Genomic DNA, 12,162 nt, shown 5'->3' with positions numbered 1-12,162 from the left:
GCTGCTCCCACGGCTACAAGCCCTTGCAGCACACTGTACCTCTGCACAGCTGCAGGGCAGCACTTACCTATCACACTTGCAGCAATTTGCAGAGAACATACCATCTACCTGATCCATTACGTGCTCCTTCGTGGAATAGTGACCAAGAAAGCTGGTCTCCATCTCCTTGCAAAGCACAAGGAACAGATGCTGAACACTGATGACAGGCTGATGTTCCGAAACTTTTGCCATTGATTTTGCTTTTGAAGACTGCAATTGCAACAATGCTTCAGGAGGCAAAAACTCAAAGTTACAGCTCTTTTCACTTAGTGCTTATTCACAAAAACCACGCTGGTTTGTTCTGTCCAAATATTTTGGATTTCTTATCTTGACAGGATGTAAAACCTGCCCAAAGTGTATGGAAGTTGTTTGGGAGAAGAAAGTCCTCAAATAACTGCACCCCTAGATTATTCCAGTATCAGGAAAGCTGAAAACAAATCCACCTCTGGCCTCCTGAGGTGTGACTGCTGTATTGTCTCTTTTAAAGCCTCAGCACAGAGCTTGGTTGGCTAAATTTCCTGACCCTACAAACCACCCACCAAATTTTTCATGAGGCTGCGAAGGCACTGATCATGGCTGTCTGAGATTGAGCAGGAGGAGGAGTTCTGGGAGGAAGGCACAGTTGGGAATGGACAGTGTTTTTCCAGGGCCTCCCACACACACACATCCTTTTATTTTATATACTGAAGTACACATCAAGAAACAATTCCTTCTGTAGGAACTTTGCAGTCCAGCTAGATAAAGGATACAAAAAGCAAGAGCAAGGGGGTATTGTCATCATGATCTCATTTTATACATAGAGTGTGGGGCAGCAGAAATTAAATGTACTGCACAGCTGGAGAGCAGCGCCCACCTGCAAAGCTGCATTTCTAGCTACTCTATCCATCATTGCAGTGTAAAAGGTTTTATTTTATTTAAACAGGCAGAACTGTTAGGAAAGAAATTTTTAGATCCTAGCCTAAACTCCTGGGGATATGGAGGAAGATGTAGAAAAAAAATATAATCAAACTTCTGCTAGACTGTTGTAGAATCCTTGAAAACACTCTATTACATCTCACTATTATCCTGCATTTCACCGTTATTGGAAAAGGCACAAATAAAAACATCCCTCTCCCAGCCCACTCTGACCTCCCTTTAGAACACGGTGCTCTCTTTAAGTCAAAAATCATGCATGGACATCTGTATGTATTAAGTACAGTGTTTCATGTAGCATATATTGTGTCAAAACACAAAACTGATGGAAAAAAAATGATGAAAAAGTGGCCTTGACTACTTTAAATCACTTTTTTTTTTTTTTCTCTCCACTAGTCAAAAATAAAGACTGATGTAATAAATAAAGCAGTGGAAGGGTGGAAGGATGCCAAAAAGATAGTTGTCTTCATGTTATTTTGTGGCTTACTGCATCATACTGAAGATCTTAGCATTAGAACATGTTGAATGTTGTAAGAATGTGCCTGCAAGCATTGAGCAGTTCCCTTCTCTTCCAGAAGTGGATGTGTGAAGTAAATCCTCTCTTTTCATTGCATATTAATAGAGATAGGAAGTGGTTATACATATGAAGAGATTAAGCTATTATGTATTTTATCTGTGGTAATCAATCATTAAAATACAAGAAGAGCATGAAGAACCTATTTCATCTCAATATGATGCCTCTCTACTTCTCAAACATGCTTTGCCAGTACTGTCTATAAGTCTTTTAGACTTAATACTTTACAGTTATTAGGAAATGATATCCATCTATTTTTTCCTCAAACTTCTTCAAAACCTGTTTCATTATCTTGTCCCAGACAATTTTCAGATTTCACCTGCTCTGCACTTGGTATACATGTACTTCCAAATTTAAAATCTTGACTACAGTAAAGTTCTCAGCAGTGGCCAGCAGAAATACAAAACATACACGCTAAACATAAATAAATTAAAATAGTCTCTACAAACTAAGTCCTCACAGCTGTGGTTGTCTGAAACATGGCTGGATAATGTTCACTGATGTGGCTCCTTAGCTAATCTAGGAAACTAGAAAGTTTGAAGACCAATGGAATAATGGAACAGAGGCCACAAGAACAAAACATCATCCATTTGGCAGTAGCATCATTTGGTTAGTGAAAAAATATTTGCAAGGTGAACAGTTTGTCATATAACTGCTGCCAGTTCTGGGACAGTCTCCTACTTATTTTCTTTCACTTTCAAACATAATAGCTAGTGTTAATGCATTTAAAAATACAAGAAATACTTTCTCTTTCCTACTGTCTTAACAGACTGTCATCTCAGTGTCTCCTCAGAAAAAGAAGTTGAGGTATTGTGATATTAGGCAGTTTATGATTCTTCCTTATTTCTGCTCTTATCCTCACCTTTCTCCTTTTAATTATAGATTTTCTTGCAGCTCCTGCCCTGCAAATATTGAAACAGCATCAATAACCCTAAAGATGTGGGCTCATAAACACTGTTTTATTTTTCATATGGAAAGGCTTTTGTGTCCATGGCTAATATTCACCTCCACCTTCCTTTTAAATCTGGTGCACCAACTCTCTTCTGAGATGTACTCTAATGTACCCCTCAGATTTAATGCCACCAATACTGAAAAAGGCTGCGTCCTACTCCAAGTCCATGTGTGAGACTTCCATTTCAGAGCAGAGAGAGTAGTTACTTCCTTCACTTTTCTTTAGAAAAGTACTTTTTGTTTTTAAATATAAATTTGGTGCAATTTTACCCAATAGATAGCAAATATCTGTGATGAAGTTATATTCACACATTCTATAAAATGCAGATTGTATAATATAGCATGATGGCTTTGTTCCATTATGCTTCATTACTAGGTTGAAAATTACTGACACTGTACATTTTTTCTCTTTAGTGTTCTATCATTTTAAATTATGACTGCACTGTAGGTTACTCAGTGTAGTAAATAATCTAAAAACATTTTCTGCCTGGCACCCTACTAACTGCAACAACACCTTCCTTCCCAGGTGGTCCTAAGGCCTTTCTCAAATTCTCGTTAGGTAATTACATTCTGCCTGCCTGAGGTCTCCTCCTGACTCCACAAATGCATTCTTCATTTGTCATGGACAGTTTGTAGTGGTGCTGCAGGCTATGGAACAACTGCACTTGGGTGCAACAGCAGCTTTGGTACCTCAGTACAACTTACCTCAGTTGTTTTCCATTCTCTTTAGGATCATGGGATAAAACTTGACAGAAAATAACTTGGGGGGTGGGAGGAGTTGTTTTCAGAAATTAAAATTTAATGCTTGAGTTAATTAGCTTCCTAAAGATTCAAAACTACTTATTCTTCAGATGTAGAGCTAATCGTTAACATGTTATCTAAAGCCTCTGACATTGCTTCAGAAAACAAAGTTAAAATAATACTAGAGAAAATAACATGATCACTGATACGCTGAGAGAGCAGAGAATGAAGGAATGTCAAACAAGGAGAAATCACCATAGGCTGGGCTTTTTAATCAGTAATTCCAACCTCAGCATTTATATGTGTAGTACACACCTTAGAGTAGTAGAAGAATATGTAATAAAGCATTTAATTAATTCAAGGAAAGGGGTCCTTAAAAAAAAAAAAAAAAAAAAAAAAAAAGCAGGTATTTTGGGAGATATCATTTCAGGATAATTAAGCATTCCAAATAAATACAAATTCTTGTTTTCTTGTTCACTTTCATAAATACAGACAGTGATCCAGATCAGACTCATAACTGTGTCAACAACTGAACTGCATTAAAGAATCAAGTTCCATTACGTGGTATTAAAGGTTCCTTTTTGAAGATAATAAGTAGTTTATCAGAAATCCAAAAATATTACTCAAGATTATGTTTAGCCTTATGCTCATTGAGGACTAGACAACCAAGCAGAGGCAGAATATTTCTTACTCATGAACAAAGCACATCACACTGGAGGGAAGTAGACATTTTTTTTCTTCCAAAACTTCAGAAAAGACAAAAACTTGAACACTAAATACACAAAAGCAAAAAGAAACGTTCTGAACCCAGAACAGCTCCTTTTGTGGTGGCTCAAAGACTTATCACTAATTCAGAAATCTATGGTACAAATCTGAATCAAGCAGAATAGAGATCTGCAAACAGATTTTCCTGTTTCATGCAGTCTAAACACTAGAGCATTAATTTCTTTCTCTCTCAGATTTTGGATAGGATTTTCCTTCAGGGCTTAAGAAAACTTTCCAATCAAAACCTACATACCTGTTGATAATTCCAGAGGAAAAACACAAAGACCTCCAATATGTGACTGTGGTAGGACTACTTACACTAATGCATTGAAGTGAAAGCACATTTTAAGTGGTTTTCTGGATAAATACCAGTCTACTCAACATTTTTCTAATCCAAGATCCAAATTAATCATCATATTGTTATAACAAAATAAATATGCACCGTATTATAGTGGAATTTTGATCATATTAAAGTTATATTAAAGATATCTCCAACTACCCAAATAAGCCTTCTCAGTAATGACATACTGGAAAACTGGTGCAATTTTCCTAAATTATGCCATTCAAACCTTAACTCATACACAACTTTGTGTCTAATCAGACCTTAATAGACAATCAGTATTTCAAAAGGAAGACGATTAACTAAAATAAGATGCTTTTATTTATAAATGAAACATATGTCACTGAGGCATTTTCTCCAATGTAATTATTAATCAGTTAATCTAACTCTTCACTCTAGTCCACCATCTCAAGCAAGGGAAGCTGATTACAACTTGCAAAGTTCAATTAAATTAAATATTTGTCTGTAGTAATGTACTTACAGTAGAAATTATGTCTTGCTTGTAGGTTCCTCATTTGGTGATGTAATATTCAGAAGTCACCATGCTTTTGGTCTTAGATAAAGCATTTCCTTCATGGCTCTCTTTAAGTAGTCTTCTGAACAAGTCATTGCATCATAATATACTCTCTTCTCACATACATGTATGTTCTCTTTCTGTATTTTCTGTCCAAAATACTCAATAGACACATAAAAGTAAACCAGTGAGTTACTAATTATGATACATGGCATTTATAGCATGTTTTATATCTTCAAAGTATTTTACAAATAACAGCTGATTGAACAGGTTAGGAAACAGAAACCTGAATGAAAATTACCCAGAGTCCCTTAAAAGATTGAATAATTGTATCTCAAATGTTCCAGAAGGCTTTAAAAGACCACAGCTTCTTTGCTATAAATGAATAGATCAAAATCAGTGTTCCCATTAATTCTTCCTTTCTTAAGCATCATTCACATGAAACATGCATATGCAGCATGTAGTCTAATTGCTGCTGAAAGAGCCCCAGTGTATTTTAAGAGTCAGGTGTGCCTCAAAGTATATAATTTGATCCATTCTTTAAAGAAGGAAGACTTACATTGCTACGATTTCTTTTTTAATTCATGAGTTTCCTAAGTAGCAGTCACAAACCAGGCTCAAGTATCTTTTCTCAACTGTATCAATAGTTTTTGATTAGGACAAAGGAGAAGGGAATAACATACTCTTCACAAGGTTTGATTTTCTTTTCTGTACCCTCTTTTTTTTTCAGTTTTGTATCTATTTTATCTATCCATTTTTCCTTCCCATGTGGTGCAATATTATGATTATCTCCATTATGAATTTTGATAAAGGACCCTGAGTTATTTAGTTCCCTTCAGTTGCACTTGGACTTGCCAAGTTCAGATGTCAGTGTTTTGAGGCATACTGGTTATTTTTTCTTTAACTCCTTCAAAATATATAGGTAGCATAATTATTTCATATTCTAGAAAATAGGAATAGTTGTAATGGCCACTGAACAAAACAGACAAGCAATGCTATTTTAAGTAACGTGGTGATACATCAGTCTTATCCTTAACCTTATCCTGAAATTTCTGATCTATCATCTTAAATATTTGAATAAATGGAGACGTGTTAAGAGAATTAATGTAATTATAGCACTTGAACATTGTGGAATCCACTTGTAAATATAGACACCCAGCAACAAACAAAATAATATTATGCTCAGTAAAAGAAAATCTGACTTGACCTTTGGGACTTTAACTTGTAGCCAAACATTTGTGCACACTTCATTTCTGATCCACTACTTATAATTCCAGTTCTTTTACGGTCAACAGATAAACTCCTCCAGACCAAAAAAAAAAAAAAAACAAAACCAAAAACAAACAAACAAAAAAAAATTAGAAAAAGAAAAAAAGCTGCAGAAGACTGTGTTACAAAGAACTCAATCCCTCACGTTTAATTAAACACAAAAATTTTTGATGAATTTCACAGGTTGGTAATCTGGCCCAGACTTTGGAAACTGACCCATATGTGACAGCACTAAAGCAATTACAGCCCTCATGGCCATTCATATGATGTAATTTCTTAAAATTTTCATAGAAACTCTTAATATGGGGATCTGCCATATCTGAGTTCCTATGACAGATACCTCAATAGTTTCACATACCCAACTTTCACAACTTTCTACCAGAAGCTCTAAAATATTTAATATTTTGCTTAAAGCCCTGATGTCAGCCAAGTATATTAGAACACCTTTTTTATTTTTAATTTGATTTCTTGGTCCTTTGTTTGCAGTGAAGAGCAGGAAATGTGAATCACAGTTGACAAGGACCAAATAAAGCAAGACCATAATAGTCTTTTTGATTAACTTTAAAACTTTATACTTACCAGGAGCCTGATAGTTAAGCTTTTGAACAACTATGATGAAGACATAGATACATATTGTAGGAAAATCTGCCTTGCAGCAGACTTTGCTATGCATTATTTGATAATAAGTCGCTAGTGTAAGGAGCTCTTTAGAGAACTTTTTCTATGTTGTACATTTGAAGTACAGGATGCCAGCTTCTCTGCAAGCAACTGCTTACAGCAACCATTTTGATGGACAATGCTCCTCTGCTCCTGTTTCATTTAAAATGATACAGGTCTTTTAATACAGATGTGTGTCTCTCTGTGAAAAGCAAACATTTAAATCTTGCCACCTACCTACCAATGACAGTATATCCCACAGAAAACCAAGGCTCAGGAATTTTAGGTCAAAAATAAGTAAATTATTGGAACTATAAAAAGTATCAAAGATGGTCAAAGCAAGCCTGACACTGTGATACGAAGGCATACATTATCAAGAGAGATTTTTGTCATAGCATAAGTTTCTGCTCTAAACCTGCTTTGATTGCTTAGCTTTAATCTTTTTTTCTTTTTCTTCTCTCTCTCTTTTTTCTTCCCCATAGGCAAAATCTTATTCCTGATGTGTACATCTACAAAAATGCTTTCAGATGATCAATTCTATTTATTTAGGACATTTTTGATCATTTGGTTATTACACAAACAAACAAATTGCTTGTTCTCATTTCTGTAAGTTGTGTAAATCATTTCTGTGAGCAATTGCCACAACTCTCTGTATAAATTTTGTGTGCCTGCACTTGGTACTAACAATAATCAGGGGTGTATTAAACAAATTCACTTAATCTGAATCTGCTGCAGTTAATGAAGATATTACAGTGTAAATTCATGATGAGGGAGATTCAGGCTCTATACATCAGAGGCTAATTAACAGGTTTTCTTGAAATTCCTGAAGGAATGGGAATTATGCTGGGTTATCCCCTGAGAACTGGGGTAGATGAAATTCTCTTTACTTTCATAAAATAATGGAAATATCACTATATTTGCATCACATATATATATATATATATATATATATATATTATATATTAAGCCTATACAGCCATAACTCTGATTTCATGTATCTCAGTCTGCAACATGTAGTCATCTGAATTTTCTAAACTGGAAAAGTATTATGGCTAGTAGATCTTACATCAACATCCACTTTGCCCTCACTGTTTATTTCATTCCTTTCTGTTCACTACCTCTTCTCTCCAAACCTGTTACCAAAAAACTTTTTAAGGGTCTTTTTAGTCTCTTCTATAGAATACATTTATACCAGAAGACAACGTCAGATAGGGCAGTTCAAAATGAAAAGCAAGCAAACAAACAAAAACAACAGTAATAATTAGTCCCATAAATTTATCTGGTTTATGAAATGGCTTGGGTATTTTTTATTTTTATTATTTTGTTTTTCCATGTTTGAACCTTTTATCTGTGTTGTTTTTATTCCTGTGTTGATCACAATTTGCAGTTATGAACGTATTCCCCAAAAGCCTAAATTATTCATTTCAAGACAATTCAAAAATACTCAAACCTTCAATATAATTTTACCTTTTTTCCTCTTTTCCATCAAAAACTCCATCAGACAATTCCAGGTTTCTCTTTCTGATTGAATTTTAGAACAAAAACTACAGCTAATTTTGTATGGTTTACCACAAACAGAACATCTCTCCTTTGCATACAGTGCATATGCATAGCAATCTATGCATTTGAGCACAGTAGCAATATATGTCTGGACCCAGAAGCATTTTCTCTAATGCATTAGAGAAGGTTTTTGTTGTGCTATATGAGCTGAGAGAAGACAATGCAAGAATACATTCAAAGTTTCAAGTGTCTTTTTGGTCTTGTACCATCACACATAAATCTGTTGACATTTTGTTACAAATAAATTACTCAAATCACTCTTCTCTAAAGAAGGTAATAAAAGCCTTTCCTGTTTACAAAGTTCAAGAAAGTTCAGATGTTTTTCTCACACCTAATGCATGGAAAGCTACCAAAAAAGAAGAGCAGGAAACACTTGTTTGTCCCTTGTCACATCACAAGACAATTAACACCAGGCCAGTTACCATAAATGTTAGGCTAAAGACATCCCCTAACTTCCATATCTGGTGTAGCTGGCCTCAGTTCCCTGTATCTGAGAAAATGGGCTAAGTCCAAAGGTGGCCAAGGTTCAGACCCATTGCACAGTGACACACACAGCTGCCCCAGGGGCAGGGCTTGCTTGGCAAAGCTGCTCTCTCATAGTTTCATCCCTTAATCTGTTTCAGAAGAAATAAAATAATAATCAGTCCTCAGCAGCTTCCAAAAGCATCTTGTGCTTTCTGCTTCACCACCAAGTCAAACAGATGAGTTTCAGACATTGCTTCAGAGTTGACTTCAACTAAGCAGTCTTTGTCCTGAAACAGGCTGAGGAGTGCTCACACACTGGTTTACAGTGAGTCTGTGCTCAGTAAGCTGTTTTTGTCTGCCTCTTGTAGTTCTCAGGCCTCATGTCAGACACAACATCTGAAAACGGTCCTATAGGTAGGCTGTAAACACACTAGTCCATGAACTGGAGAGGCAAACTCAGCTTCTGAGCAAACAAGCCCTAAATAAGCTCAGATAAATCACAGACTCTTAGAATCATTAAGGCTGGAAAAAACCTCCAAGATCGTCTGGCCCAACCATCACCCTATTACCAATGTCACCCACTAAACCATGTCCCTAAGCATCACGTCCAACCTTTCCTTAAACATCCCCAGGGATGGTGACTCCACCACCTCTTTGGGCAACCCATTGATAGCAAAATGCCTGGCTAGTTTATCTGAGAAGAAATATGTCAGCAAATGTCTGACTGCTCTTTCTGAGAAGAAATGTGTCTCCTCATTTCTAACCTAAACCTCCCCTGGCGCAACTTGAGGCCTTTCCCTCTAGGCCTAGTCACCTGTGAGAAGATGCCAACCCCCAGCTCCCCACAGCTTCCTTTTAGCTAGTTGTAGAGAGCAGTAAGGTCTCCCCTGAGCCTCCTCATCTCCAGACTAAACAACTCCAGCTCCCTCAGCCACTCCTCACAGGACTTGTGCTCCAGACCCTTCACCAGCTTCGTAGCCCTTCTCTAGACACGCTTCAGGGCCTCGATGTCCTTCTTGTTGTGAGGGGCCCAAAGCTGAACAGAGCACTCGAGGTGCGGCCTCACCAGAGCAGAGTACAGGGGACGATCACCTCCCTGCTCCTGCTGGCTGCACCATCCCTGACACAAGCCAGGATGGCGTTGGCCTTCTTGGCCACCTGGGCACACTGCCTGCTCATGTTCAGGCGAGCATCAATCAGCACCCCCAGATCCTTTTCCTCTGCACAGCTTTCCAGCCACTCTGCCCCAAGCCTGTAGCGCTGCATGGTGTTGTGACCAAAGTGCTGACTGAACCCGAAGGTATCTTTATTTAAATACTGCATGTTTTCCTGATTTAGATAAAGATACCAACTCTCTTTCCCTGTGAAGATGTAAATTTCCTAAAAATGTCACATTTTATATATTCATAGCAGCTATGGCATTTATACGGATAAAGAAAAAATGCACAGCTGACAGAACGGCATCATTATCTCATTAGAAAAATATTCAAAGTAAGGTTTTTCTTAAAAAAAGTCTTATCAGGGTAATACTGTTTCTTCTGAAATCACTGGCAAAACAGCAGTTTGGAAAATTCTCTCATACAACACTTAAGAGATAGAAATATAAACATTTGTCTAAATAAACGTTTGTCTACTTTCAAAGACATATGAATTCTACCTAACCAACACTCTGAATTCTTCACAATGCCTCTCTCTTCAGTCTCACATCATTTGACTATGGTAGGACTGATCCTAGTCCATTCTGCAGACACAAGTAAGGTGCCTTAGCTGTGCCAGAACTGCAAAAAGTAGGAATCAAAGTGTTCGGGCTCCTAACTTCAGTCCCTATATTACACATCTCCCTCTTACTGTGGTACTGTTGGAAGGTAAGATCATAGAATCATAGAATTACAGAATAGTTTGTGTTGGAAGAGACCTTAAAGACCATCCAGTTCCAACCCCACTTCCATGGGCAGGGATGCCTCCCACTAGACCAGGTTGCCTAAAGCCCCATCCAACCTGGTCTTGAAGATCTCCAGGGATGGGGCATCCACAGCTTCTCTGGGCAACCTTTGCCAGTGCCTCACCACCCACTAAGTAAAGAATTTCCTCCTTACTATGAGGGTGGTGAAAAGTTTGTGTATATTTTTCTTTTATATATATATATATATATATATATATATATATATTTCCCCCTGTACTCAGCTCTGGTGAGGCCACACCTCAAGTACTGTGTTCAGTTTTGGGCCCCTCGCTACAAGAAGGACATCGAGGTGCTTGAGCAAGTCCAGAGAAGGGCGACGAAGCTGGTGAGGGGCCTGGAGAACAAGTCCTATGAGGAGCGGCTGAGGGAGCTGGGCTTGTTCAGCCTGGAGAAAAGGAGGCTCAGAGTCAACCTTATTGCTCTCTACAGGTACCTTAAAGGAGGCTGTAGCGAGGTGGGGGTTGGTCTGTTCCCCCACGTGCCTGGTGACAGGACGAGGGGGAATTGGCTAAAGTTGCACCAGGGGAGTTTTAGGTTGGATGTTAGGAAGAACTTCTTTACTAAGAGGGTTGTTAGGCATTAGAATGGGCTGCCCAGGGAAGTGGTGGAGTCATCATCCCTGGAGGTCTTTAAAAGATGTTTAGATGTAGAGCTTAGGGATATGGTTTAGTGGAGGACTGTTAGTGTTAGGTCAGAGATTGGACTTGATGATCTTGAGGTCTCTTCCAACCTAGAAATTCTGTGTGATTCTGTGATATATGTACCTTCATTCAACAGCAGCAGCACAGGCATAACCATACAAGTAGCAACACTGACTCCAGTTGCAATGAAACTATTTGCTAATGATTGTTTACTTCTAAGAAATTAGAATAAAATGGAGACATAGGAATTGAATTGTAGATTTTAGATGTAAAATTATATGTGTGGTTATCTGTCCTTTACAAATATATGTTAACATGGAAAGTATTGCTACACAATAGGAACATCATACTATACTGGCACATAACCACAGCTGCAGTGAAAGTAAACAGTGATGAACTCAAAATGAAAGAGAAAATCCTTTACGTTGTGACAAGACTGTACTAGATCCACAATTAATTTAGGCATTTATATGACTTATTTTTATGTGTAAGAATAATCAAAATTATGAACTTGCTATAAAAGTTGAAAAGAAATTAAATAATTTGTATCAATTCTTAAACAAATTTCCCTTTGTTAGCATTTAAGGTAAGGAATCATATAAAAGGACAAAGTGTAAATATAAAGAAATGGTATGGGAATACAGTAACAGCATCAGTAAGGCTAAGAGGCAAAATGAGTTTTAAAAGCAACAATCTCCAAAGGAAAAAAAAAAAAAAAAAGGGCTCTATTAATACTTTAGAATTGAGTGGAAAACAAAGAGAAGCACAGAT

The 12,162-nt window shown here is 37.3% G+C and overlaps 1 protein-coding gene across 3 annotated transcripts in view; it reads right to left on the bottom strand.

The window, feature by feature from the left end:
• The window catches only part of KCNK2 (potassium two pore domain channel subfamily K member 2), a 134,910-nt gene that overhangs the window by 99,216 nt on the left and 23,532 nt on the right, over positions 1-12,162 (bottom strand). For all 3 annotated transcript variants that reach the window (XM_038177254.2, XM_038177255.2, XM_072035511.1), the window contains one exon: positions 4,804-4,997. In XM_038177254.2, coding sequence (XP_038033182.1) covers positions 4,804-4,837 — 34 coding nt within the window. In that variant the 5' untranslated portion in view covers positions 4,838-4,997. The remainder of the gene's footprint in view (positions 1-4,803; positions 4,998-12,162) is intronic.

Source organism: Anas platyrhynchos, chromosome 3 (genome assembly GCF_047663525.1).
Source record: "Anas platyrhynchos isolate ZD024472 breed Pekin duck chromosome 3, IASCAAS_PekinDuck_T2T, whole genome shotgun sequence".
NCBI lineage: Eukaryota > Metazoa > Chordata > Aves > Anseriformes > Anatidae > Anas > Anas platyrhynchos.
The sequence above is the reverse complement of the archived record's forward strand: the minus strand, read 5'-3'. Positions and strand labels throughout refer to the sequence as shown.